General features: G+C 41.2%; 2 protein-coding genes across 2 annotated transcripts in view; both read left to right on the top strand.

Moving 5' to 3' along the window:
- Positions 1 to 7,154, top strand: part of LOC146517097 (uncharacterized) — a 29,626-nt gene extending 22,472 nt beyond the window's left edge. Inside the window, exon 10 of the mRNA XM_085163445.1 lies at positions 1,105 to 7,154. The gene's annotated coding sequence lies outside the window, so the exon portion shown is untranslated. The remainder of the gene's footprint in view (positions 1 to 1,104) is intronic.
- A 397-nt stretch (positions 7,155 to 7,551) lies between these two features.
- Positions 7,552 to 24,959, top strand: part of frem3 (Fras1 related extracellular matrix 3) — a 33,754-nt gene continuing 16,346 nt past the window's right edge. The window contains exons 1-3 of the mRNA XM_085163255.1: positions 7,552 to 12,884; positions 13,721 to 13,810; positions 23,810 to 23,956. Of these exons, the coding sequence (XP_085019381.1) occupies positions 7,868 to 12,884; positions 13,721 to 13,810; positions 23,810 to 23,956 (5,254 nt within the window). The 5' untranslated portion in view covers positions 7,552 to 7,867. The remainder of the gene's footprint in view (positions 12,885 to 13,720; positions 13,811 to 23,809; positions 23,957 to 24,959) is intronic.

Raw genomic sequence — 24,959 nt, 5'->3', positions numbered from 1 at the left:
GTGTTTTCTTCCATGAGTAACGATATTAAGATTACTATTACTATGACTCGCTGATTATGTTGTCTGGGTGGAGGCACTGCATTAAAAGTAACAGTGTGTTATAAAAGCCACAGAATACACAAAAGACTAACACGAGGTGCTGCAGTTAGTCTGCAAGATGTGAACTGAAACTTTGTCTGAGGCTATTCTTATGAAAGCGTAGTGTAAGTGTCCGTAGATCTCTGTGATTATGAACCTCAAAGCCACAGATTGTAATATTTTTTGTCATTATATGAGGTGATGTTGTGATTATTTACAGCTAAACTATAAATCGCCATCACGTTCCTCTGTGAGCACCGTTTCTCTTGGTTCAGGAAAGTTAACCTTAGACTAATCAATCTGTCAGGTCTGAAGCATTTTATCATCCAGGTATTTTTGTGCAAGTCTGTATAAGTCAGTAGTACTAATAAAAACTTCACAAAACACACACAACATAAGGTCATGACACATGGTGTAACCTTTTTAGCTGTTAATTGTGTGGGTGAGGTATCATGAGAGTCAATGAGCAGCAATTATACAAATGGGATTTTGAATGGATGGTCATTATCAGAAGAGAAAAGTAAAGTTGATGTATTTAAATTTGTTTTGTTCGAGTAGTCACGGTTCTTGTTTGAAACCAAACTTTTTAATTGTTCTTTTGAAGCTTCCGTACATAATTTGAAAATTGATGTATTCAAGTAAAGATTCTGAAAATACCTTTTATAAAAATTAAAAGTCTGCTCATTATTTGGACAAAGATTTGTAAAAACTCTAAAGATGAGCCCTGCAGTGCTGTTGTCACTTGTACCTCCAGGACTTGGTTTGTTTCTGTTTAAACACTTAATAGTTAACCATAAAACACAGCAATATATGTAGACTTAGCATTATGTCAGTCATCCTTTCCCTCAAACAGATGGTTCTCCATAGGGATCAAAGGTCATGTCAAAGGCCACATAAACTTGGCCAAAGCAGAAGTTACAAGTGGAAAAAGCAGGTGATTGCAGAACACGTGACTGTGGGAAAGGATGCACTGTTTTCATTGCTCTGTTTCTTTTTTCTCACTCTCTCTCTTTATGTTTTTTGCAGACCAAAGAAAAAAGAGGCCGTCGGGGAAAAGGATATTTCTACTCAAAGTGTATTCACTGATGACTGTGATACAAGCTTGTTTTTTTTTTGTAGCATATACAGTAATGTGGAAAAGTCTTGAGCCCACTGATATTCCTTTGTATTTTGCGAGACAAATCGGAAACATTATTTATTTTTATACATGTCCAAGTATACGTGGACGTACAATATGTAATCAAATACTGAGTTTGCATAATTCTAGTGAGGTGTAAAGTTAATATTTGGTATGACAACGGAAGGCTTTCTTGTCATTTCTTAAAGTAGTCTTCAGGAATAGTTTTCCAGGCCTCTTGAAGGACATTCAAAGCTCTTCTTTGGATGTTGACTCGGTACCAAACGACTGCGGTCCGTGGCCCGGGCGTTGGGGACCGCTGGCATCGTGGATAAAAATCTGATGGATGTTTCTCTGAAAATGTCAGGTACTACAACTGGAGTGAAAAAACAGCCAATGTCCAAAGAAAAACTTTGAAAGACCTTCAGAAAGCCTGGAGAACTATTGATCAGGACCCTGCTACCAGAACGTCTGGCTTCTTGAAAGCAAAATACTTTTTAAATTGAGGTGTATCTCAAGACTTTTGGACAGTGCTGTAAGCTTTTTCAAACTTAAATGTTAGCTTTTCATTGTTTTAGTAATAACTGAACTTGTCTTCTGAATATGTATCGTGCCTTTTATTCATCACTGTTCAGGTCATAACCCCTACAATAGACTGGCGCTCTGTCCAAGTGTGTACTGCACCTCTTACCCAATGGCTGACAAACACCAATCAAACCATTTTGTTTGGTTTACACTTATTGTTAACCAATCAAAAACAAACAAACAAAAATGTAAATTTAATTTAAAACATTATACATAATTCATTTGAGAGGCACACAAAGCACTTACTACACGTGTTTGCCATATTGTAAAAAAAAAAAAAGTGTTATAAATTTACAAAGTGAGTGTGAAGCAGAGAATATGCATTCAGATTTGCTCACTTAATAAATACACTGGCTGTAAGCGGTAATCATTTCCAAAATGGTTGTTTAAGAATCACCCGTTTCAGGCATTCAGAAATAATGTAAAAGCACTCCTAACTAATGGATCTATTAACTAATATTAATCATTTAAGCACAATTTTAAAATAAAACATGCATATTAAGGTTTTCTACATTGGTATTACTGGCCTTTATATAAATAATGTAAATAAATCCATGCATAAGTGTGTGTATATACAATGATTGGCTTGATATAATCACTGCTACTTCACCAAACAAAGTTATTTGAATGCTGGCTCCAAAACCCTTTACTCATTTTCGGCATGTATTTGTAAAATATGAATAATATGAAAATAACAGAGGTTTGTCAGATCTGAACAAATTATGCTTTCCTCAGTTTAAGACGAAGTGCTTTACAGAAGCACCATTTTGCTGTTTTGTGTTCTTCCTATAACAGTGTGAAGCTTCGTGTTGCACTACTTCTTATGATGTGACTTTCATTTGAATTTCATTTCATTTGTATTAAATAAAAACTTTTTTTCTTTGTCCAGAAGCCTATTTTTCTTCCCCCACCGTTAGCAAACAGTAATTAACATTTGGTGAGGTGTAACACTGTGCTGCACATATTCCTAGGTTGATACCTGCTTCTCCTTTTAGTGTAGTGAGGCCATGATTAGTACTAATTAAATCTGAACATATTGGCTGAAATGAGAATCATATTTAATGGTGCTGTACAGCAAATTTACATCTACATGAATACGATTACAGACGCAGCCATGCAATTTAACACACAATAAAGCCCAATTAACTGCCATGTCCATTTTCAGCTCATCGCTAATAGACTGGCCTATATTTATGTTTCCTGTCTAAATTCATGAGGCACATAATATTCTTATAATTTCCATCTACAGCAATGAGCTGCCCAGTGTTTGGGGCCGATCCAGCTGCTATATCCAGCCTGTTTCCATGGGCTTCCGCTCCCCTTTAATGACAAATGACAGCATCAGCCTATATCAATCTGCCTCACAGGATGCTTTAATCCGCCATTAAGCAGATGAAATGTTGCACTGAGCCCGCAGAGCAGCAGTGACGGCAGGAGCGGTTCTAAAATTCGTATGCACGCCCCTCCGGCCTGACCGCAGTCATGGACACCCTGCGTCAAACCACCCAGTGCAGCAAAACACAAACCTCTTCCTCCTCGGAACTGGATCCAAAGGTCTCAGTTATCCCCTATTTATACGCAGTGTATATTTACAACAGGCCAGATGATTAGGATGCTAGCGAGTAGCGCAAGAGCAAAGAGAATGTGGGGGAAATCTTCCTCGGCTATTCTGAGAAGACAAGGGGTTTATCAGGGGTGAGCCACCTCTCTGATGTCAAAGCTTGTTTTCAAAGAATCTGTCAGAGCTCCTTTACCAAGATGCTTATCACCTCCTGCAGCTGATCCCTAACAGCTTTTTCTTTTATAACTTCTACATAATCAGATAATTTATGTGAGGCTGAGATCTAGACTGCAAAAGACACCAGGGAAAGAGAAAAGAAGAGAGTCAGTTACACTGAATCAGTGCAGAAACAGCAAGAGTGTCACTCACAAATCTATGTGTAACCATAGTTTATAAAACCACCCACGTTGAGATGTTCAGGACTCAACACCCTTGATCTTTCTTTCATCTATGTGAGGTGGAAGGTTTTCCAACGTCGGTGTTCGTGTGGAGCAGTTAGAGCTGATCTGATCTGCAGCAACAGTGTGATGTGATCAAGTCAGAGTCTGTGCCACGAAGAATTGAGGCAGCTTTGACGGGAAAAGATGGTTCATGCAGGTAGTAGCTTAATAAAGCCTGGTGAGTGTATGCTTGTATGCCAAGAGATGAGGAGAGAACCACGAGACACAACTGCAATCTGATTCAGAACTAAATATACGGTCGGACAGGATGCAGCACATGATCGTCACCCACATAGCTGTCCTCAAACAGGAGCCTTGAATTATGCCAGAAAATCCAAAATGTGAAACAAATGATGCAGCAAAATGTGATCTGATGTTAATAATAATGTACTGAGATATCCAGTGTTTCTGAATATCTTCATACATCAGGTATTCTGGTAACTCTACAGACACTTACACATCAGTAGCAGGAGAGAGCTGTTTCATCTACTTTAAAAATAGTTGAGATGTTCATGCCTGAAAAGAGTTGCGGGCCCGCTGAGAATCTGAAGAATGAGCACTAAAACTTTCAGCTTTCAAAAAAGCAAAACACCCATTAGGCTTATGTCAGCGTGTTAAGCTGTGGAATGTTAAACTAGTTCCAGTTTACTAAGTCGCTTTCTTGACCCATTTTTTAAAACACTATCTATTTTTTTTTTTTAAATCAAAGACAAACGCAGGCGAGGTTGATGCCAAATAAAAAGATACATACATTTTAAAATAAATTCCCTACAGTTGTCAGACCTGTTGCAGTGTCTGGTGGTTCTCACTCAAATGAACAAATAAATCAATAAATAAATAACTTGGGATCATCATACAAAACAAAAAACAAAATCCCAGCACTGCTATCACCTCCAGCTTCTGTGTACGGTGATTTTGTCAGCAATAAAATCACACACAGTCACCTCTTAACTGGATTACCATTGGAGCCAAGAAAACAGCATGCTATGATTTACTCGTGAAAGTGGCTCCTTTGACACTTTCCTCATGTTTATGTCAGCCATGCTTAATGCTTATAATTAAGTTTAGAGGGAAGAACGCAAAAAGGAGAGACTTTTAAGTGTAAATCATGGTACGAGACACAAATTTAAAGTCAAGACATGAAAGACAAAATCATTTATTCATATATTTCATGTGAATCCATCCATTACTCGTTTGATTTAAAACCAAAAACGCCCTCCTCACGGTGGTGCTAGAGGGTTAGTCCACAGAAGAAGATCTATCCTTTTCCCGGGGACCTTGAGCGTCTGCACAAACTTCCAAGGCAATCCTTCCAATAGTTGCTGAAGAGGTGTTTCATTTTGAACCAGCGAGCTAACAATGTGAGCCCTGGAGCGTGACTAAAACGAGGGGGTAAAGTCAACAGTTTGTGCTGAGAGCATGTCAAACTGCGAAACGTGTTTACTAAAGAGCTTTGCATTCCCTGTTCTCTGAACATGATGACACAGACCAGGAATTGTGGGAAACTGAGGAAAAATATCAGCAAATCCTGGATTTTGCCACCGTTGCTTTTAGGGATAAAAGGACGAGTGCTTTGTTTTCCATTTATCACGATGGCATTAGTGCTGCTGTCATCACAGGCTTCCCCCTGGATGAAGAGATGATCCTGGGCACCAGAGGCTGGCATTACACCAGCTTCTTTCTCTGTTTATCTTAGACACTCATTAAAAGCATGTCGTGTCTTTAATGTCTAATTTGGAGAAATGCAAGTTAACCAGTTAACCAGCTCGACAGACACCTTAAGCAGCTGTCATCGGGTGATTTATACACGCCTGTTTCATCAGTCATGCTTCCAGCCCAGCAATCAATATCAGGCTTTTCTAACTATCTGGATGGGAAGTTCTTGTTTTTAAGTCTTCACTTTTTTCCTCACTATGGGAGGAACGTGGAGAGTAACAGAATATAAAAAGCTTACTGTGTTTGTTTCTATAGTTACACCATTTGGTGCATGTCCCATTTTTATTCTTGGCCGGTCAAGTGAGGAGGGCAAGATTTATTTAGAGGATGCAATGAAAAGTGTGATACAGAATGCTGGGATGCTTATGGCATCTCTGCTATTTGACCCACACTTAGAGGAAGGTTGCTGAGTGGTTCACAGCATTGTCCTAAAAGCTTTACCGCTACCGATAAAAAAGCAGCACTTTTGCTGAATAATAATTCTAGCAGCTCTGAAGGTTCATTTTTCACTATATTGAAGCATAAATTGCACTGAAGTTTCCTACCTAGCAACAAATTCTTTCATACAAGCAACTCATTATCAGTCCTTAACTGGATAAATTTACTGGTGTGTTAAACTATTTAAAAAGAAGATTTTTCCTAGTACGTAGAAATGTCACAGACAGCGGTTACAATAAAACGAAACTCAAACATTTCCAGCGTTGCAGCTGGAAGGAAAGTGTGAAAATGCTCGAGCGCTGCACATGGATCACTTCATCAAGTGTCAGGCTCAACTTAAAAGATGACCCATAAAAGGCTACTAGGTATTTTTATCTTAACATGACCTTGTGCAGCATACTGAATACACATTCTCACATTCTCGCTGCATCCAGTGTGAGTGCTCGATGAGTCCACGCTCTGCTTTGTCACTGCAGAAAAAGAACGTCAAATTTTCTTCACCTGCTTATTCTGCTGAAACTTTCTTTTACGCACTCAGTTTGCCGAACAGCAGTGTTCGGTTGCATGAAATATGCAGATGCTGTAATCACAGAGGAGGGGACTTTCCCTCATTTGAATCTTATTTAACCTCAAAACACGCAGCCATTCATTGCAGAGATTCGGTTATTACAAGCGCTTGCTCAGCAACTAAACTTTATGAGAAATGAAGCCAGAAATGTCCCGTGCTATATTTATGCGGCGTATTATATATTCATTTCCATCACAGGTGGCTTAGGTGGCATATTTTCAGCTGTATAATGTTTTCTCTCTGTGTGTGTGTGTGTGTGTGTGTGTGTGTGTGTGTGTGTGTGTGTGTGTGACCAAACAGTTTCCAACACCTGTTGTGCCAGCTGATGCCAGGTTATTGTCTCCATGTTTGGAACAAATGGCCCCTCCGGAGCCGAAAGTTGCCTGAACTTAGAGGCCCTTAACTCTAGAAAAGAACAGAAATATCTCCACACGTCATCATTCTGCACAGACACGCCTTTAGTTGAGATACTAAACTTTATTCTTGGGATACTCTAAGAATCCTGTTCAGTGTCTGAATCCCTGCTGACTGGCTCATCTAGCATATAATGATAGTTTGTTTGGGCATTACATTGCATTCTCTTAGTCCGCCCTCCATGGTACTTTAATAAGCGATTGGTCGATAGGATAGGTTACACCCTTAATAATAAAGTTGCGTGTGATATCACACAGGTCAGTGATCAAACATCAGAAGACACTGTTCATTTCAAAGTAACTAAAAACAAATCGATGAAATAGCTAAAGAATCATTCAACTGGGTTGCATTCTGACACATTTGCATATTCACACTTGTGTCTAAAAGAAAAAACTTGGAGGAACAAGATATCAAATTATATTCAGTTGATTTTTTTATTAAATGTATTTATAAAATGATGCATCATATGAAAAAACATGGATATCTATCTATAGTACATCACATTTCTTAACCTATACAGTATAGTGTCAGGGGTTTTAACTGTACAGATTCCATATAATCAAATAAGACTTTTTTGAATAGGATTTTATCCTCCAACCCCCACCCCAACACCCTTTTTTTAGTGAGAGAAGAGGAGAAGGGTAGGTGTTGTTTGGGGCAATCTTGTCCAATGGTCTTTCTTAAATTAGCTTTGGGGGCTGGAGGCTCCCCTCCCTGCACTGACAGAAGGAGGAGCCTGTGCAAGTCACAGACTACTGTTTCATTCACCTGCACAACCCTGCAGCATTCACCACACTTGGGTCTGTGCAGCCACACAAGAAACACACAGAGGAGATTCCAGCTGGCCCAAAGTTTCTTTTTTTATGCTTTTTTTTTCTCATTTAAGAAGCATCAGCCTCCTGCTGCTGCTCACTTGTTTTAACTAAATTACAAGGCAACTAGCAGCAGACATGGCTGCTTGTCTGCAAAGTTGCAAACTTTGTAAAAAGAGTTGCCTTCTTTTGGCTTTTTCTCTCAGCTTCTGTTTTGCCTCAGTATGTGCAGGGCCTTTTGATTCAGCTCACCTCTATCACCGCAGGGCCGGACCTAATGAAGATGATATCATTGTTGCTAACAATGGGATCAGAGTGCCTTTTGGGCGGTCCGTGTTTCTGGACCCTGTGAATGACCTGGTAACAGAAGTGCAGCCTGGTGACCGCTGCCAAATCACAGTCCTGGACAATGATCCACTGGCCCAGAAGCCTGGGATGCTAACCCCTAAAAAGTTTCCCTGTTCATTTGGATCTGAAGAAGTGAAATACACGCATTTTGGATCAAGGAGCCCCAGTAAGGATCGTGTGAAGCTGCAGCTTCGTTATGACTCTCACACAGACACAGTCATTGTCCCCTTCATGTTGGAAGTAGAGGTTGTTTTCCAGCAGCTTGAGATCCTCACCAGGAATATGCCCCTTAATGTTGAAAAGCTCAATGGAGAGAGCAATCCTATTGACAAAAAGGGCCTGGAGTTTTCCTATGAGGATGGTGTCACACAGTGTAAGATCAGCACTCTGGTCGGCGCTGGAGGTCTTCCCAGGTATGGCACTCTTTTGAACAACCCTTCCAATGGCCAAATGGTTGACTGTGATGAGTTTGTGAAGCAGGGTATTCGCTACAAGCACACGGCTAAAACCAACTCACCAAACAGAGACTATATTCCAATGATGGTAGAGCTGCAGGATAACGAAGGAAACATGATAATGCAAGAGCATTTCCAAATGATGGTTAGAATCAGAGAAGGTGCAGAGAACACTGCTCCCAAACCCAGCTTTGTAGCTATGATGATGATGGAGGTTGATCAGTTTGTGATGACAGCTATTACAAGTGACATGCTGTCGGCTGAAGATGTCGAATCTCACCCAGATGACTTAATCTTCAACATCACGTCTCCACTGAACCCTCAGCAGGGTTATATCATCAGCACAGATGATCAGAACCTGCCTATCACCTCCTTCTATCACAGGGACGTCAAAGAGCTTAAAATAGCCTATAAGCCACCCTCAGATGACTCAGAACAAGAGAGGATTTTTCAGCTAGAGTTTGAAATTGTAGACACCGATGGTGCAGTGTCAGATCCATTTGCTTTTATGATTGTGGTAAAGCCTATGAATACACTGGCTCCTGTTGCAACCAAAAATACAGGGCAGCTATTGTTTGAAGGGCAATCTCGAGCTCTCTCCAGCTCTCAGAATTTAGAGATTAGTGATGAGGATAACCTGGAAGACGTGAGAATCACAGTCATCGATGGTTTAAAGCACGGAGACCTTACCATGCTCGGCACACGCAGGAAATTCTTTACACCTGCCGATTTAGACGCTGGCATTGTTGTGTACCAGCATGACGGCAGCGACACCTATAGCGACAACATTATTTTTAGAATGACTGACGGCAGTAATGAAGTGGAATTTTTGTTCCCCATCACCATTGTCCCCACTGATGACGAGCCCCCTATTATTAATGCAAACACTGGCTTGGTGTTGTTCAAGAATGAAATCATGCAGATCTCTCCATTCATCCTAAGTGCAACAGACATCGATTCAGAAGACTCCACTATTAAGTTTGTCGTGGAGGCACCATACTCCACCATAGGGCAACTCCTGCTTAGGCAAGCAGAGCTACCGTCTGACCCATCTCTGTGGAAGTTCAGCGAGACGGATGAGATGTTTGAGCAGGTGGTGACTGAGTGGCTTCAGCAGGACATTCTGGATGGAAAGCTGTTCTATCGTCACATCGGGCCCCACAGCACCACCACTGTAACTGATCACTTTGTATTCCGGGTCCAGGACGATAACGATCCTCCCAATCAATCAGGCGAGCACACGTTCACTATCAAAATCCATCCCGTTGATGACCTTGCCCCAGAGCTTTTCCCAGGCACCACCCTTCACATGACAGTGCAGGAATATGAGCTCACATACTTTAGGAAGAAATTTTTGTGTTATACTGATCTTGATTCAGATGACAGAGATTTGAAGTACACCATCACTAAGCCCCCGACTGACACAGATGAGAACAATCCAGCCCTCTTGGGTGAAATTGTACTGACTGACAGCCCTAACACTGTAATTACAGAGTTTACACAAGCCCAGGTTAATCACCACAAAGTAGCTTATAAGCCCCCAGACCAGGAATTGGGCATCACTCCAAAAGTGGCTCAGTTCACATTCACTGTGGAAGACACAGCTGGCAACACAGCAGATGGACTGTTCACCATTTTCCTACAGCCGGTTGACAACAAACCTCCACTTATCACCAACACAGGGTTCACTGTTTTGGAAAGAGGTACATATGTCATTACCAGGAAGGAGCTGCACGCCACTGACACGGATACAGATGATGACAATATCATCTTCACGGTGTCCCAGATTCCCCAGTATGGGCAGCTGCAGTATTTGGGGATTGATATGTCAAATGGCGAAACATTTGTGCTTGAAGACATCACAACTGGTCGTCTAACTTACATGCACGGAGGAAAAGAATCTCTCACTGATGTCATCAAGCTCTCTGTAAGTGATGGTTTCCATGAGGTACCAATTGCCTTCAGGATCACAATCGAGCCAGTTGATGACAAAAGGCCCACGATTATGCTCCCACCCGGCCTGCTCGGAGCCTCCATAGATGTACTGGAGAATGGAGCCACGGAGATTACAAGTAACGTCATTCAGGGCCACGATGAAGATACAGATGACCTCATGCTCACTTTTATTGTTGAAGAACCTCCGAGACTGGGTGAAATCCTGGTTAATGGTGCTCCTGCTGAGAGATTCACTCAAGAGGACATAATTAACGGGGTGGTTGTGTATGCTCACACATCTGGTGAAATAGGTCCGACCAAAGAGCACGACTCCTTCAATCTTACTTTGTCTGACATGTCAGAGCAGTGGGTCGTTGGTGGCAACAAGATCCAAGGTGTGACAGTCCATGTGACAATCCTTCCTGTTGACAGCATCCCACCTGTTGTTAGCGTCGGCGAGCAGTTTATAGTAGTGGAAGGGGAGAAGAACGTCATTACTCTGGAGCAAATTCATGCCGAGGATGTTGACACCAACAGCGAGGATATCTTGTGTACCATCATTGTCCAACCAACTTCTGGTTATGTGGAGAACATCTCACCAGCAGCAGGCTCAGAGAAGTCAAGAGCTGGGACGGCCATCACCGCATTCGCCATTAAAGAAATTTCCCTTGGCCACATCTACTATGTCCAAAGCATCCACAAAGGGGTTGAACCTGTGGAAGATCGTTTCACGTTCCGCTGCTCAGATGGTATTAACTTCTCTGAGCGCCACTTCTTCCCCATAGTCATCATTCCAGCCAATGATGAGAAGCCTGAGATTTTTGTCCGTGAGTTTGTGGTAATGGAGGGAATGAGTCTGGTCATTGACACCCCAATTCTGAACGCAGCTGATGCTGACATCCCCAAGAATGAGCTGCACTTTGAGATCATCAAACCACCCAAGCATGGGGCAATTGTTCAACAGCTCAGCACTGGCACCATCCCTGTGGAGAAGTTCAACTTGGAGCAGATCATAGAGGCATCTAACATTGTCTATGAACATGATGACTCTGAAACCAAGGAAGACAGCTTTGAAATCAGGCTATCTGATGGAAAACACAAAGTGGAAAAAACAGTTCCTATTGTGGTCATTCCTGTTGATGATGAGACACCAAGAATGGCCATTAACGATGGCCTCGATGTGGAGATCGGAGAAACAAAAGTGATTAGCAACAGCGTTTTAAAGGCAACAGATCTTGACTCCGAAGACAAGGAATTAACTTATGTTGTGCGATACGGCCCTGGCCAAGGCTACCTTCAGCGTATCAGCAAATTTGGAGACGTTTTAGGAAATATCACCCTGGGAATGAATTTCACACAAGATGAAATTGACAGACAACTCATTCAGTATGTGCACACAGGCCAGGAAGGAATCCGTGACCTGCTGAAATTTGACGTCACAGATGGTATAAATCCACTTATTGACCGTTACTTTTACATTAGCATCGGAAGCATTGATATGGTTTTTCCAGATGTTGTTAACAAAGGTGTGACTCTCAAAGAAGGTGGAAAAGTAACTCTCACCACTGACCTACTCAGCACCTCTGACATCAACAGCCCTGATGAATACCTCAGTTTTAGCATCACGAGAGCGCCCAGTAGAGGGCACTTAGAGTGCACTGACCTCCCAGGTGTTCCTATTTCCACCTTCACCCAGTTGCAGCTTGCTGGCAACAAGATCTACTACATCCACACCTCTGATGATGAAATTAAAATGGACAGCTTCGAGTTTGAGGTGACAGACGGCTACAATCCCGTTTTCCGAACCTTCAGAGTGTCCATCACCGATGTGGATAATAAGAAACCTGTCTTAACCATAACGAGGCTAGTTGTGGAGGAGGGAGAATCCAAACTCATCACACCTTTTGAACTTACTGCTGAAGACCGGGACACTCCAGACCACCTGCTGCGCTTTATAATCACGCAAGTGCCGGTACACGGTTTGCTGCTTTTCAACAACACCCAGCCAATTACGACTTTTACCAAGCAGGACCTGAACGAGAACCTTATCAGCTATAAGCACGATGGCACTGAGACCAGTGAAGACAGCTTCTCTTTCACTGTCACCGATGGAACTCACACTGACTTTTACGTTTTCCCTAACACTGACTATGAGACACGCAAACCCCAAATGATGACTATTCACATCAATACGGTGGATAACGGTGTCCCCCAGATTTTGGTAAATAAGGCTGCCGCTTCACTGAAAGTCCTCCCAACTGGACACCTGGGCTTTGTGATCACCAGCAAGGTCCTTCGATCAGAAGACCGGGACAGTCCCCAGAAGGTCTTGAAGTACATGGTGTCCGAGGCTCCACTGCACGGCTTCATCATGAATACTGCCGTGGGCAATGACAGTATCAAGACATTCACACAAGGTAAGATGATGTCAAATTTTTAAACCTTGTAACAATGCTTTTCAAAGGTAAGATTTACTCATCAGTGTTTTCGAGTTAATATTGGATTAGAGTGGATGCTTTGTGTGGCACAAAGGAAAGAATTGTTCTGAATTCATGATGCCAACAGCTTTGAGTTAGTATAAAGTTTACAGAACGCCAGATATTCTCCCAGGATTTATTACAAAGACTTGTTCTTATAGAATTTATAGATGCATAGAAGCACACATCCAAATCCTGAATGTGTAAAACAGAAAAACAGCTTTTTATAACTGGTGAAAAACCAAAGAATAAAAAATATTCAAATAAATAATATTCAGTTAAAAACAGTTGGCTGCATTCTTATACTAATATAATGATGCTTAACTGGTTACTACAGACCACGGAAAACAATTTTAACCTCCTAGGACCTGGCGTCCACATATGTGGACATCAAATTTTGGGTTGTCTAGACCAAAATACAAAATTTTGCTCTACAAGGGCCTGATTTCCACTTATGAGGATGTTATGCTGCCACTGTTCTGTCAAAATTTCCAAGCTAATGTCTTCATATGTGGATCTCATTTTTCTCAGAAACAAAAATCAGGAAGAAAAGTCACATTACTCTTTGTTTTTACATTCATCAGGTCCCAATCAGCCCAACTGGTAAAGACAAATTAAAATTGCATGCCCTGAAAGGGTTCGGGTCTTAGGAGGTTAAATATATCTCTGTAAACTATATTTTCTGACTTTGTATTTATACAACCTTATAAAAGTGGTTTAGTCGTCACAGTTATCATTTTAGCTAATTGTTTCTCCATATTTTTTAATGCAAACAGCTGATATCAATGACATGAAGATCTGTTATGTGCTGTTGGATGGGAGCAATGCCACCAGTGATATCTTCTACTTCACAGTTGAAGACAACGGTAGGACCCCTCTAATATTTAATGTGCAGTGGCTTCAAGCCACTTTGAGTTTGACTTTTAATGGCTGCTTAAAATTTAAACTTCTTGCTCTCTGTCGGTCACCTAAGTGTTTGCATCACAAAGGCTTAAGGCAGTTGGCCATGACTGACACCCAGTACCGAGGCGCCGCCTCTGTTCGCCCCACTGGAAAGGGCAGCAGGTTTAAAGGACAGGGGTCAAAGGGGACTTAAGTCAAACACTGACTGTGGGATAGTAAAAGTAAAAGACTACCACATGCTCTCAACTGTATTGTTATTGAACAATAGGGTCCTTTCCTTAGGGGCGCTTCTCTGGGCTTTCAAACGTCACCTTTCATCATCTGCCTGAAGTGACACAGTGAAATGTGCATAGGTATGCATGCTGATATATCTGGTTCCTCTTACAACAAGTCTCACAAACGTTTTCTTTTATCTTTCTAAGTATCCACTATTCAATGACATGACTTGTGAAATAAAATCTGCAGAATATTTTGACATTATGAAGATTTTCAATTTAAAAGATTCTTAAATTTCTTTTTAATAAATAACCAATTTTATCCAAAATATAAGAACTTCATATTTTTTGTTAGCTAAATTTCTTTCTCTCTCTGTTTTTACTCACTTACTCTGACATAACACTGAAGCACTGAGGCTTTCTGTAACACTGCCTTACTATTAAAACATTAATTATATCCACCCCAAGCATAATGTGACAATCTGACAGCCGACATCATTTACCCTAAAGAATTCCCTTAAATGAATCGGATATGCGTGGTATATGATGGGTCAGAGTATAATAAAATCGCTCGTTGCCTTGTCACCTCTAACAGGATTACATATTTATAGCAAATGCAAAGCGATAAAATGCAGCAGGTGGGTTTTACTATTTTAGCATTGGCTGTAAAATATGAAACAAGATTTAGAAAGGCTATCAATGCTGAAGGGAAAGTTTAGTCTATAATTATGCTGTTTGGAGGGACATGCTCCACCTCCTAACACCACCATCATGCCCATTGAGAAAAAGGAGGACGTGAGTTTGTCTGTTTTTAGTTTAGCTTCGCCTTAATGCCTCCGTATTAACTCTTACCCTCAGACTGTGAGTGATATATTTATTTTTAATGAGAATCAGTAGCACTGACATTAATCAACATAGATTAGATAAAAGTGCCTTAATCCTATAATCTTAATTTAGGCCAACATTTTTCCACATGTGGTTTAATAAGATGCCTAAAGCAAAGAATTTCTGTCTTTAAGTGTGGGTTTTACCACAGGAAGGGAACACAAGGGCTTCAATTAGCTCAGCGCTCCCTTTTCTGTTTGCTTACACACTTTATTTAAGCTTCCAGCCAACTCAGCTGAACCAGGTGCGGTGGAGCTTACACTGGGACATAATACCAGACCTTATTTCTACATGACCACGGCTGACACGTGTGGCAGCGCCACATCATCTGTGTGATGAACTGCATCTGTATCACTGCACTTAATGGATACACTTATCAGTAAAATCATCACCATACGTATACATAACTACACACACAAATACAAAGACACGTCCAGGAAAAGATCAAAGAGATAATACATGAGAGCGAGTCGAGCCAGCTGGCGGCCCGCTAATGTGAAGTGTTGAAGAGGTGACCCCTGAGGGATGTGGCTTTATCCTGGACATGTAGGGGCATGTGAGTGGAGAGCACAGTGATGGTCAGGCTCTCTGATAACAAATCTCAGTGGGTGAGCTGCTCTACTGCTGGTCAGTAGAGATTAGCACCCAAGATAATCCATTTTTCACTGGCCTCAGGGAACAAACTTTTGTACTTAAAAAGAAAATCCAAATGCGACTTCATTAACCTAACCTAAGGTTAAATAGAAATCTGTGCTTAAACACCACAAAAACACTACTAAACTTCTTTATAACGAATTCTAATCAAAGTAGTTCTAGATCCAGACACATCCTTTCAAAATCAGAGGGTTTTAAACCTCCTTTGTAAACTCCAGTAATTCTTAATCCTGAATCGAGTGTAAACATACCACTTCTAAGCCTAGTAAGTTTTACACAAATACACACAATCTGAATGTGGCCTCACGCCCCGGAAATACCCCTCAGATGCACTGATATGGGAAGCTCCCTAAGGGTCTTAGCAGCCTTTAAAAGATACCTGCCACTACATGCGCTCCAGTGATGCTTCTTCACAAGCAGGTCAAGAATACACACTCAGATAATTAACATATCCTCATGTGGAACTGAAGCAGTTTGGCATTCCTCTATAAGCCCTGCAGGCTCAAATGTTGCAAGCATACATGTACATATGTAACTGTGAGTTCGTGTATCTGCTGATACAGAAAATTAAGATCTTAATCAAACATAAACCAATAATGTGCAGACCAGTGACATTGTGTGTGTGGGTATGTATGTGTATGTGTGGCCAGGCAAAGCTGAAGTATGGCTCTTGTAAGAGCACATGTGTAGTAAGAAGTCAGGAGGAGACACTGACTTCTTAGTGTCTGCTCCTGACTATATATCTATATATCTTTGATTTCAGGGGTCTCTGTGAGGATCAGTCATTAGCATAGAGTTAGCATAGCAGTGAGTTGTTAGAAAGAAACCCCTCCTCTGTAGCTAAAAAGTTTAAATCTACAGCAAAAAACATCTAAATTCTACATTTGATCTGCATTATCCGTACTATATGGTGCATAGTTTGTTTCTTTTTTTAATGTCTTGTGATTCCATTACAGTTTCTGCAGCCTCTGGTTCATTTGAGATATTCTATACATGTTTATATCTGTATATTCACAAGAAAGCTATTATGTAACATTAAATACTAAAGGTGTAAAAGTTTTTCAAGTCATTGGTTTACTTTTACAGCACCTCACCTTGCTACAAGTTTAACAATAAGAAACATTTTCTCAAATGCTGATTTGAGCAATAAAAATCTTTTAAAAAGATGACAATGTCATCAGTACTGATTGTCCACACCACTGTCCAGCCTCACTGTCACTCTCCTTCTATGCATCTTCTGTGTTGTGGAAAGTTAAATAGGCAGAAAGTTGCTTTAAAGTGAGGTGGAGACTGGAGGCATAAAGAAAAATCTTAATCACAAAATTTTGAATGTCTTATGATTATTTGCCAGCAAATCCCATCTAAAGTAGAAAGAAAGCAGTATAATTATCATTTGCCACTGCTGTCATTTTAAAAAACTAATGGCTTCTTACTAAGTACTCAGAGTACCAGACTTAACAAAACTGTGATGATGATCTTAGAAATAAACTAGGATTCAACTTCCTCACACCGTTTGCAAGCAGTAACTTGCACTCAAGTGACCAACTCTGGAATTTCTTACAGCCTTTCAAAGAGTGGGATACTGAAGCAGTAAATACCTGTAGTGACACAGCTCACATATATCCCCATCCATCAGGAATGTGTCCAGTGAGCCACGGGCTAAGAAAAGAAACCCTTTTGTGTCAGACCTGTTAAACCTTGTAAATGTAAAGATTTTGGAATGTTTTGGAACAATAATTAAAAAAAAACAACAACAACAACAACAACAACAACAACAACAAAACATTTAGTTCTTCTTAATCTTTGGTGCAAGTCAAAGTGCACCCCAAACAGAAGACAAAAACCAAAGACAGAACAAATAGCTTTGCATTCAGATAAGTCTCTGTGGGGGTTTTTCTAGTTGCAACAATATAGTCTCCCAGTTCTGCAGGGGGATCATGGGCCCTGGTGGGTCGAGTGTTATGTGATCATTCAGAGCCGGGGAGAGGAATGCACTCCCTATGGGACTCCAGACTCCAGGGCCACAGACAGAGCAGAGCCTAGAAGTGAGGTGGTATCCCAGGCAGACAGGTGTGTACGTGAGAGTGGAGGCTCCAGAGGGATCCCCTTTCAAAGCCTGTGGTCACCCCACTCCCAGCTCCGCAGAAATCTAACCCAATCTCAGATAGCCCGATAACCCACAGATTTCCACCGTAAGAGGTGCCTGCTCTGGAGGGGGCAGCTCCCCAGAGGGGTGCAATGATATCAAGAAGAGAAAAGGGGAAACTGAGGAAAAGGAACTTGAAATATTTTTAAAAGGGCAGAATTTTGGTCACATTTCTTCAGTACTGTAAGGGTACCCTGCTGCATGTGGACTGCAGGCTGGCTGACATGGACATGCTAAACCTCTGCTTCCTAACAGTGTTTTGGGATCTTACATGTCACTCGTGTCAACAGTCACCGGGAGATTTACTGGCTAATGGTGCCACTGTCGGGGCCCCCCGCGACTTAAAGAAGCTAAGGCCTCTCAGTCCTCCTCCACCGCACCCCGTCCTGTTCTCACTTACCCTCCTTCCCCTTTCCTCTTCTCTAAGAGCCCTTCAGGGTATTACTATTCTTTTTTCTTGTTTCTATCTCACGTTTCCCTCCGGCCCTTTCACTGAACTCTGCTATTCCCTCATTCTTTGTCTCTATTTCTCTTTTTGTTCTTTATCTTGAGCCTTGATTTATGGTGACTGGTGGACTTCTGGGGTGCAGAGTTATGATGTATAGCTAGAGCAGTTATTCTTATCTGCTCCCACATGGCAAAGCTGTCACTGAGTTACTTGAACTCTGTGCCATGTTTTTTTTTTTTTCAGCCGCACTAGTGACTTTGCTGCATAGAAGGAAACACTGGTTTGTTGGATTGTTGGTTTGTTTATACATGAATCACTGTGGTCTGAAGTGAAATGTCTCAACAGCTTTTGAATGGATTAGTTTTGGTACATTCATGACACACCAGGAAGAGTTTGAACTTCCTGGTTTCAGTCGAGGTGCCTCAAAAGATTAATCAGGTGCAGTTTTTCATAATTTTTTGACTCAGTTGTCTTAACCAGAGCCTCCTTATATTTCAGCATTACACCTGTAGCTGATGCTACACCTGATGCAAATTTTTTTGGTGCCACAAGGGACCATGTATGAACAACAGGGTGGAGGGAAATGATGTTCAATGCAGGGAAGCACTGACTGTATGTGCACGTTGCACCAATACGGGAAGCTGCTGATTAGTGCTAAGCAGCAGACCAATAAAGCGCTAAAAGTGTAGGTGACAAAGCAAGCCACATTATTTATCACATAATTGCGTAAAACAGCTAAATCACTAAAACCCCATATGCAATCAAGGTACGCCGTTCAATGTCATTCAGTCATTGTGATCACACCGAACAGGCATTTAGTATTTAATGCATTTAGTTAAAGAGACTGATTATGTATTAATACAATTTAAGTAGATATGTCCATGTCATCATAATAATGTTGGTCCACGATCAACATTGCAACTGACTAAGTCATGTTGTGTGAGCATTCGGTTAGCATTAGCAAAGAATTTGGTGAATGCTATTAAAAACAATCACTAGCAAACCAAAATGTTAACCAATGCCCAATTATGGGCATTGAATAAGCCAGTCTACTGGTATTTTTCCGTGCTTTCACACTGGTTTTATTTTTTGTCCCCAGAGGCAGCGTTCCAACATTTTAGCCTGAAATATCCTTCAGTACAGCCTTAATCTAGATTTAGATTGATCAATAGTGTTGTTTTGTTCATTATTTTTGCTTTTGAACTTTTTGCATGATTTGACATCTACATGTGAGTGCTAAGTTTGCTTGTTTTCATTTTGTTGTCCCCGCCTACTGGCGCACATGGGTCAAAGCTATTTTTAACTTCCTGCAGAAATGTCCTTAATGTCCTGATCAGATGCTGTGATGCAGACACTTCGATTCGTTGATTCATAGCACACACTGAAACTGAACGATTAAAGTCATCATTGCGTCTAAGAAACCTAAATTTTAGATGAATCCTACCTGATCTCCTTTTTTGTCTGTTTACCCAGATGTATGACATCCTCTAGATTTAACAGACCACACTTAAAGCCAGTGATATTAAATGCTGAGCATAGCTGGCAGGAATCTCACCAGTATTCATATGAACTGGATGATTGATGACGAAATGCAATAACGTGACGCTTGTCACTCAATGAGGATATTCTTAGAAGGTTGCTCTTCCTTGCATCATGCTGGTGAGCTTCATATTGACCTTCCTCTCAAGTGATACCTCCAGCCTGACCCACTGTACCACTGCATCTATGTATGGTTCAGGCAGTGCCGCTGTGTAAATATGAGCTGAGGGAGAATGCGCCGTTAAAGGACGCCTTTGCAGGGAAATTGTGAGGCTGCAATGTCCTGTAAATAAGCCATGATGTTGTGCTGAGTCATCCTGTTATTCTGTAACTGCTCTGTGTTTTCTGATGCACATTCTTAGTGCTTGTTAGGAGTTTGTGTCACTCAGCTCGTATAACAGAACACATTTCTTTAGTATTCTTTGCCGTCCAACTGGCATCAATCAAAGTGAAGCTAATTTATTAGATGGCTGCTAACAGGAAGGTTTGGAAATTCACAGAGCCTATAAAACATTTCATCCCAGCAGAAATTATAATGATTGTCAGTTTAAAAAGCTAATGGAAATGTGAGCTTAGTGAGTCAGTCGCCAAGTGTATTGGATTTGATAGCGAGACTAATATAGCATGAGCGTCATAAAAATTGCAATAAATCAGACCGACAGTCAAAATTATTAATCATAAAGCACAGCAATCTGGCTCCTATGTTTGCAGCTACTTTTTGTGCAGGTCTTTCTATTTTGGGCAAAGCTAAACCATTTTCATTTATTTCTGAAGTGCTATGTGCACGCCTGGCATCCCGACTCTTGATTTGCTCAGCCTCATGCCAGCGCCAGCCTCAGCGTCTGACAGCACGCACAAAAGAATTCAGAGAAATGTGGAGGCAGGCAGGCAGGGAGGGAGGCACGCCATGGCGGCAGATCTGGCCCACCCAGACTGCGGCCTGCTGTCCTTCTCAGTTGTTCATCCCCTTTTTGCAAACAAAGCCGACACAGGGAGGAAGGGGAACACAGAGGGGGAGGAGGTTTGTGGAGTACATCTGTCACTCTGCTACACATAATCTGGGAGTCTGGCGGGAAGGAAGGTTTTGCGAGACAGGGAGGGACAGACTGACAGACTAAGGGAGATCTTCGCTTTGATGTTCTTAGCCAGAAAACAGTAGTGCTGCTTTCTGCTCCTCCTGAGGAGGCGTATATTATAACAGCAAATCACATTCTTCGTACTGTAGGAGTGAGGTGCAACGGAAAAAGGAAGATGTGAAACACCCATTTCAAACAGCAGTGACAGCTGTTATTCTGGATAAAAAGATTATTAAAACAACCGTGGATCACGCTGTGTATAACAAGTAGGCAATGCCAGATGTAACTCTGTGGTGGTGTCTCTTTATGATTGTAAATGCAATCATAAAGAGACACCACTATACGTCCCCAGAGCAGGGCTGTGAAACACACAGCACGACCGTTATTCGGCTGTGTAATGGGGCCTGTTGTTTTAAAAGTACAGGATTTGCATTTATTCACTTCTGCAGGTTATTTACTGTTGGAAAAATGAAAACGTAAAATGTAAAAATGAAGCTAGAATGTTTGTTACTGATGCAAACACATCATGTCAGCCCAAAATGAGCAGCAACATGTGTAGTGTGTTTCAGATAGTAATGTAATAAGATATAAAACATGTTACATTTGTCCCCAGCTTTCCCCATATATGTACAATTATATTTATATCTAGAAACAGTCACAGAGGTCTCGTAAAATGTAACTTTTCAGTGTCATTTGAATACTGTAGAAATATGTCGTTGCAATTTCGATGCTTGTTATTCAACAGCCCGTGAAATATCAGCCCAGCACACTTGGTCTGATTCATAAAAAGCCCTTTGTTTTACTCATTGTAGTAATGCAGAAACCTAAAGCTGCCTGATTGTTTGGTGCCAAAACAATAGCAGTTTTTTGTCTTTGCTGTGTTCATTCAATAAGCCCTGATGAGAGACTCTGAATGAGCTTCTCCTCATATCAGCTCCAAATAGGGCCAACTGCCAGCAAGCACTTTTTTTTTCTAGCACAGAAACAATCTGATGATTCAAGTCTTTTTTCTGTGTGTGACTGTACATCAGGCTGGAATTGGTGCATTTTCCTTCTTGGGTGCTGAGAGCAAATCTTGTCTTTAAGAGCTTTGATTGTTTAGCAGGTACTGAGTCGATTCTGCTCAGAACACAACAAAGTTGAATGTTTTCAAAAACCCGTTATTCTATTAACACTTGAAGAATTTGGGTCAAGCAAAAACAGACATGATACTTGTTTCCTGTATTTTTAGCCATGGCTGCGGGAAACCTGAGCACGAGCCTGGTGCAGAGTGCTCACCAGGCATTGCCGCTCCATTTTCGCAAGAGGATAGCCTGCATTCATGTATCCATCCGTGTACGCTAAACAGAATAAGACTCTTTCTTTAACTTGAACTCAGTTGTCCACAGTCTGTTTTCGAGAAAGAAATGAAAAGTGATTATTTATGTTTACTATCCCACATTTTCCAGACAGTCATCATTACTCAATCAAACATCAGCTGAATCTGATCACGCTTCTGCCTTTTGGTCCATGTGGATCGTTTCTATTGTGATACGACCTGGCTTGGCTTCAGCGCTGACATGTGGGTTCGAGGAAGCGGCCCCCTTCCCATCCTGAATACCCACACTCAGCTCCCCAGTGTTTTCATTCTCCTCGGTCACATAGCATAAAGACTGCAGCCCCTTTCTTCTTCACTGAGGCAAAAATGAGCTCAATGGTGGTTCAGTGTGAGGACAAGGAGAGGCTCCTTTCTATTGTCCCGTTGTTTGTTTTTGTTCATGCTCCTTTGACTGGTGTAATGTCTAGTTCACATTTGTTTTATTTTTTCTGACACCTGTATCAAACCTTTAAAAAATCTTCCCAAAAACTTCTGCTTCTTCTCATTCAGTAAAGTCCCCTCACTCCTCTAAGCAACTTTTTTCCAGAGTTAGGTCAGCGGGGCTGCTCTCAGTGTGACCAGCCGAGCAAAACTAAAGCGAGCCAGTTGTCTCTAACCTCTCTGATCCAGAGAATCCGCTGAGCCTGACCCATTTCAAAAGTCACAGGTCACCAGGCTCGCCTCACTCAAGGATAAAGCATTAGGCTATTTTACCGCCATTGCTAAAAAAAAACAAGCTGGCAGTTAGAGGGATTACATGAATCATGAGATTGTGTGGATTAAAGATGGGATCTATGGCTCTGACCTTTTGATATTTCATGTCAAATGTGTTTCACTTTTGGAGGATAGCCTCTTTCACTCAGTGTTTACTCAGGCTCATATTGTGCGCAGCCACACATTAAATCATCGTTAAAACAGGGGCAAGAAATTAATATTCCCCAAGGGGCCACATGAGAAACTGGGACTGTTGTGGATGGCCGCACCCATAAGTAGCCCTCCACAACAGTCCCAGTTTCTCATGTGGCCCCTTGGGGAATATTAATTGGCTGCCCCTGGCTTAATGTATGATAAAAAGTCAGAAATTAGTAGAAAGGGGTAATTGTGCTCACTTTTTTTAAAACCAGAAACATGTAATCATTTCTATATGCTCTTTGAGGTCACTAATAATATCCGACTCATCTCTATGTCCTGGAAACTCCCCACTCCACTTCATTATTTTCACAAGGGAACGATACAGAGTATGAACAGTGCATGGCAAGTTCAATAAAGATAAAACTCTATGAGTTTTTCAAAAGCAGACAATTTCCATTTTATCTGAGTTCGCAGGCATCCTACTGAGGCCTGCGAATAAGAGAGAGCTGTAGGTAGACATGGATAAGAATCCATTGAAATAACAAGTAATGGAACTCCTCCTGGTGAAGTGAGCTTTAGAGAAGCCCTGGTATTAAGTTATCATGTTTCCCTTCCTAAATTAAAATATCCCTTTGATTCCTTTTATCCTTGAGCCCAGAGCAGATTGCAGTTTATATGCCTCAGTGAGTCCCGATAGGAACAAAACAGATTATTGTAGTCTCCATCGGAAAGAAGTTTCAAATGAAATGCTAATGCGTTAGGTTCTTTTTTCCCCCCTGCCTCTCTTTAGGTGGAAATAAACTAAATCCCCAGCCATTCCGACTCAACTGGGCCTGGATCTCTCTGGAGAGGGAATACTATTTGGTGGATGAAGATGCCAAATTCCTGGAGGTGACGCTGAAACGCAGAGGCTACCTGGGAGAAACTTCTTTTGTCAGTAAGTGCTGACAAGTCATTTATTTAGCTTCTAATTAACTGCAGGAAACCTAATTAAATTTGTATGCTTTAGAAATGAGTGAGTTTTTTGTTTGTTTTTACAAACGTAATGATTGCTTTTTACTATGATCTGCAGACATATTTGTTTTTCATTCCTGATATAGGGCTTCCCTGCGTAGAAACGATAGCCGAAGCCACTGAGACATCACTCATCTGTTTGTGGCCTCTAACTTTAAAGTCAGGATTGTAACATCTAGTTTGTTTGGAGCCAAAAGCTACAACTGAACAAGAGGATAAGTTACCAGCTAAAAGCTGAATGCCTGATTAGCAAGCTTTATCTATAAACTGCATGGATGCATTGCAGGCACAAAAACACCTGCTAATTAAGCTAAATAATATATTATCAGATAACTGAATTAAATATGCTCCGAGACACCACAAACATGGTTAACGAATCAAAGTCAGTGACTAAAATCAGCTGAGGGTGTCCCAAAATAACAACTAGTAAACAGGTTTTTATGAGTTATGCTACTGTCTGCTTCATATTTTGGATGCAAATATTGTATTTTCTACTCCATAACATTTATTTTAAAGCTTCAGTAGCTCATTTTGGAGATACGTTGACTCAAGCTACCAATATATAAATAATTAATATCAACAGCTGCAATGATCCAATAATATAATGGTAACGATATAATGGTAAATGGACGGGTTAATGCTTTTCTAGTCTGCTTGAGCATTCAAAGCACAGCATGTCTCATTCACCCATTCACAAACATAAGAGCTTTTTTGTCTCTGTGCTTTCTATCCAACATTCACGCTCCAATGAACGCATTAGGAGCATGGCTCAGTATCTTGCCCATGGATACTTTGGCATGCAGACTGGAGCAGCCAGAGATCAAACCACCAACCGTCTGAGTAGTAGATGACATGCTCCACCTCCTGACCCACGTCCTCCCCAGTTATATGAAGTGCCATCCTCATAGTTACTTTAGCTTCTATAA

The sequence above is a fragment of the Neolamprologus multifasciatus genome, chromosome 6, assembly GCF_963576455.1.
Source record: "Neolamprologus multifasciatus chromosome 6, fNeoMul1.2, whole genome shotgun sequence".
In the NCBI taxonomy this organism is placed as follows: Eukaryota; Metazoa; Chordata; class Actinopteri; order Cichliformes; family Cichlidae; genus Neolamprologus; species Neolamprologus multifasciatus.
This window is presented reverse-complemented; position numbering and strand designations above follow the sequence as displayed.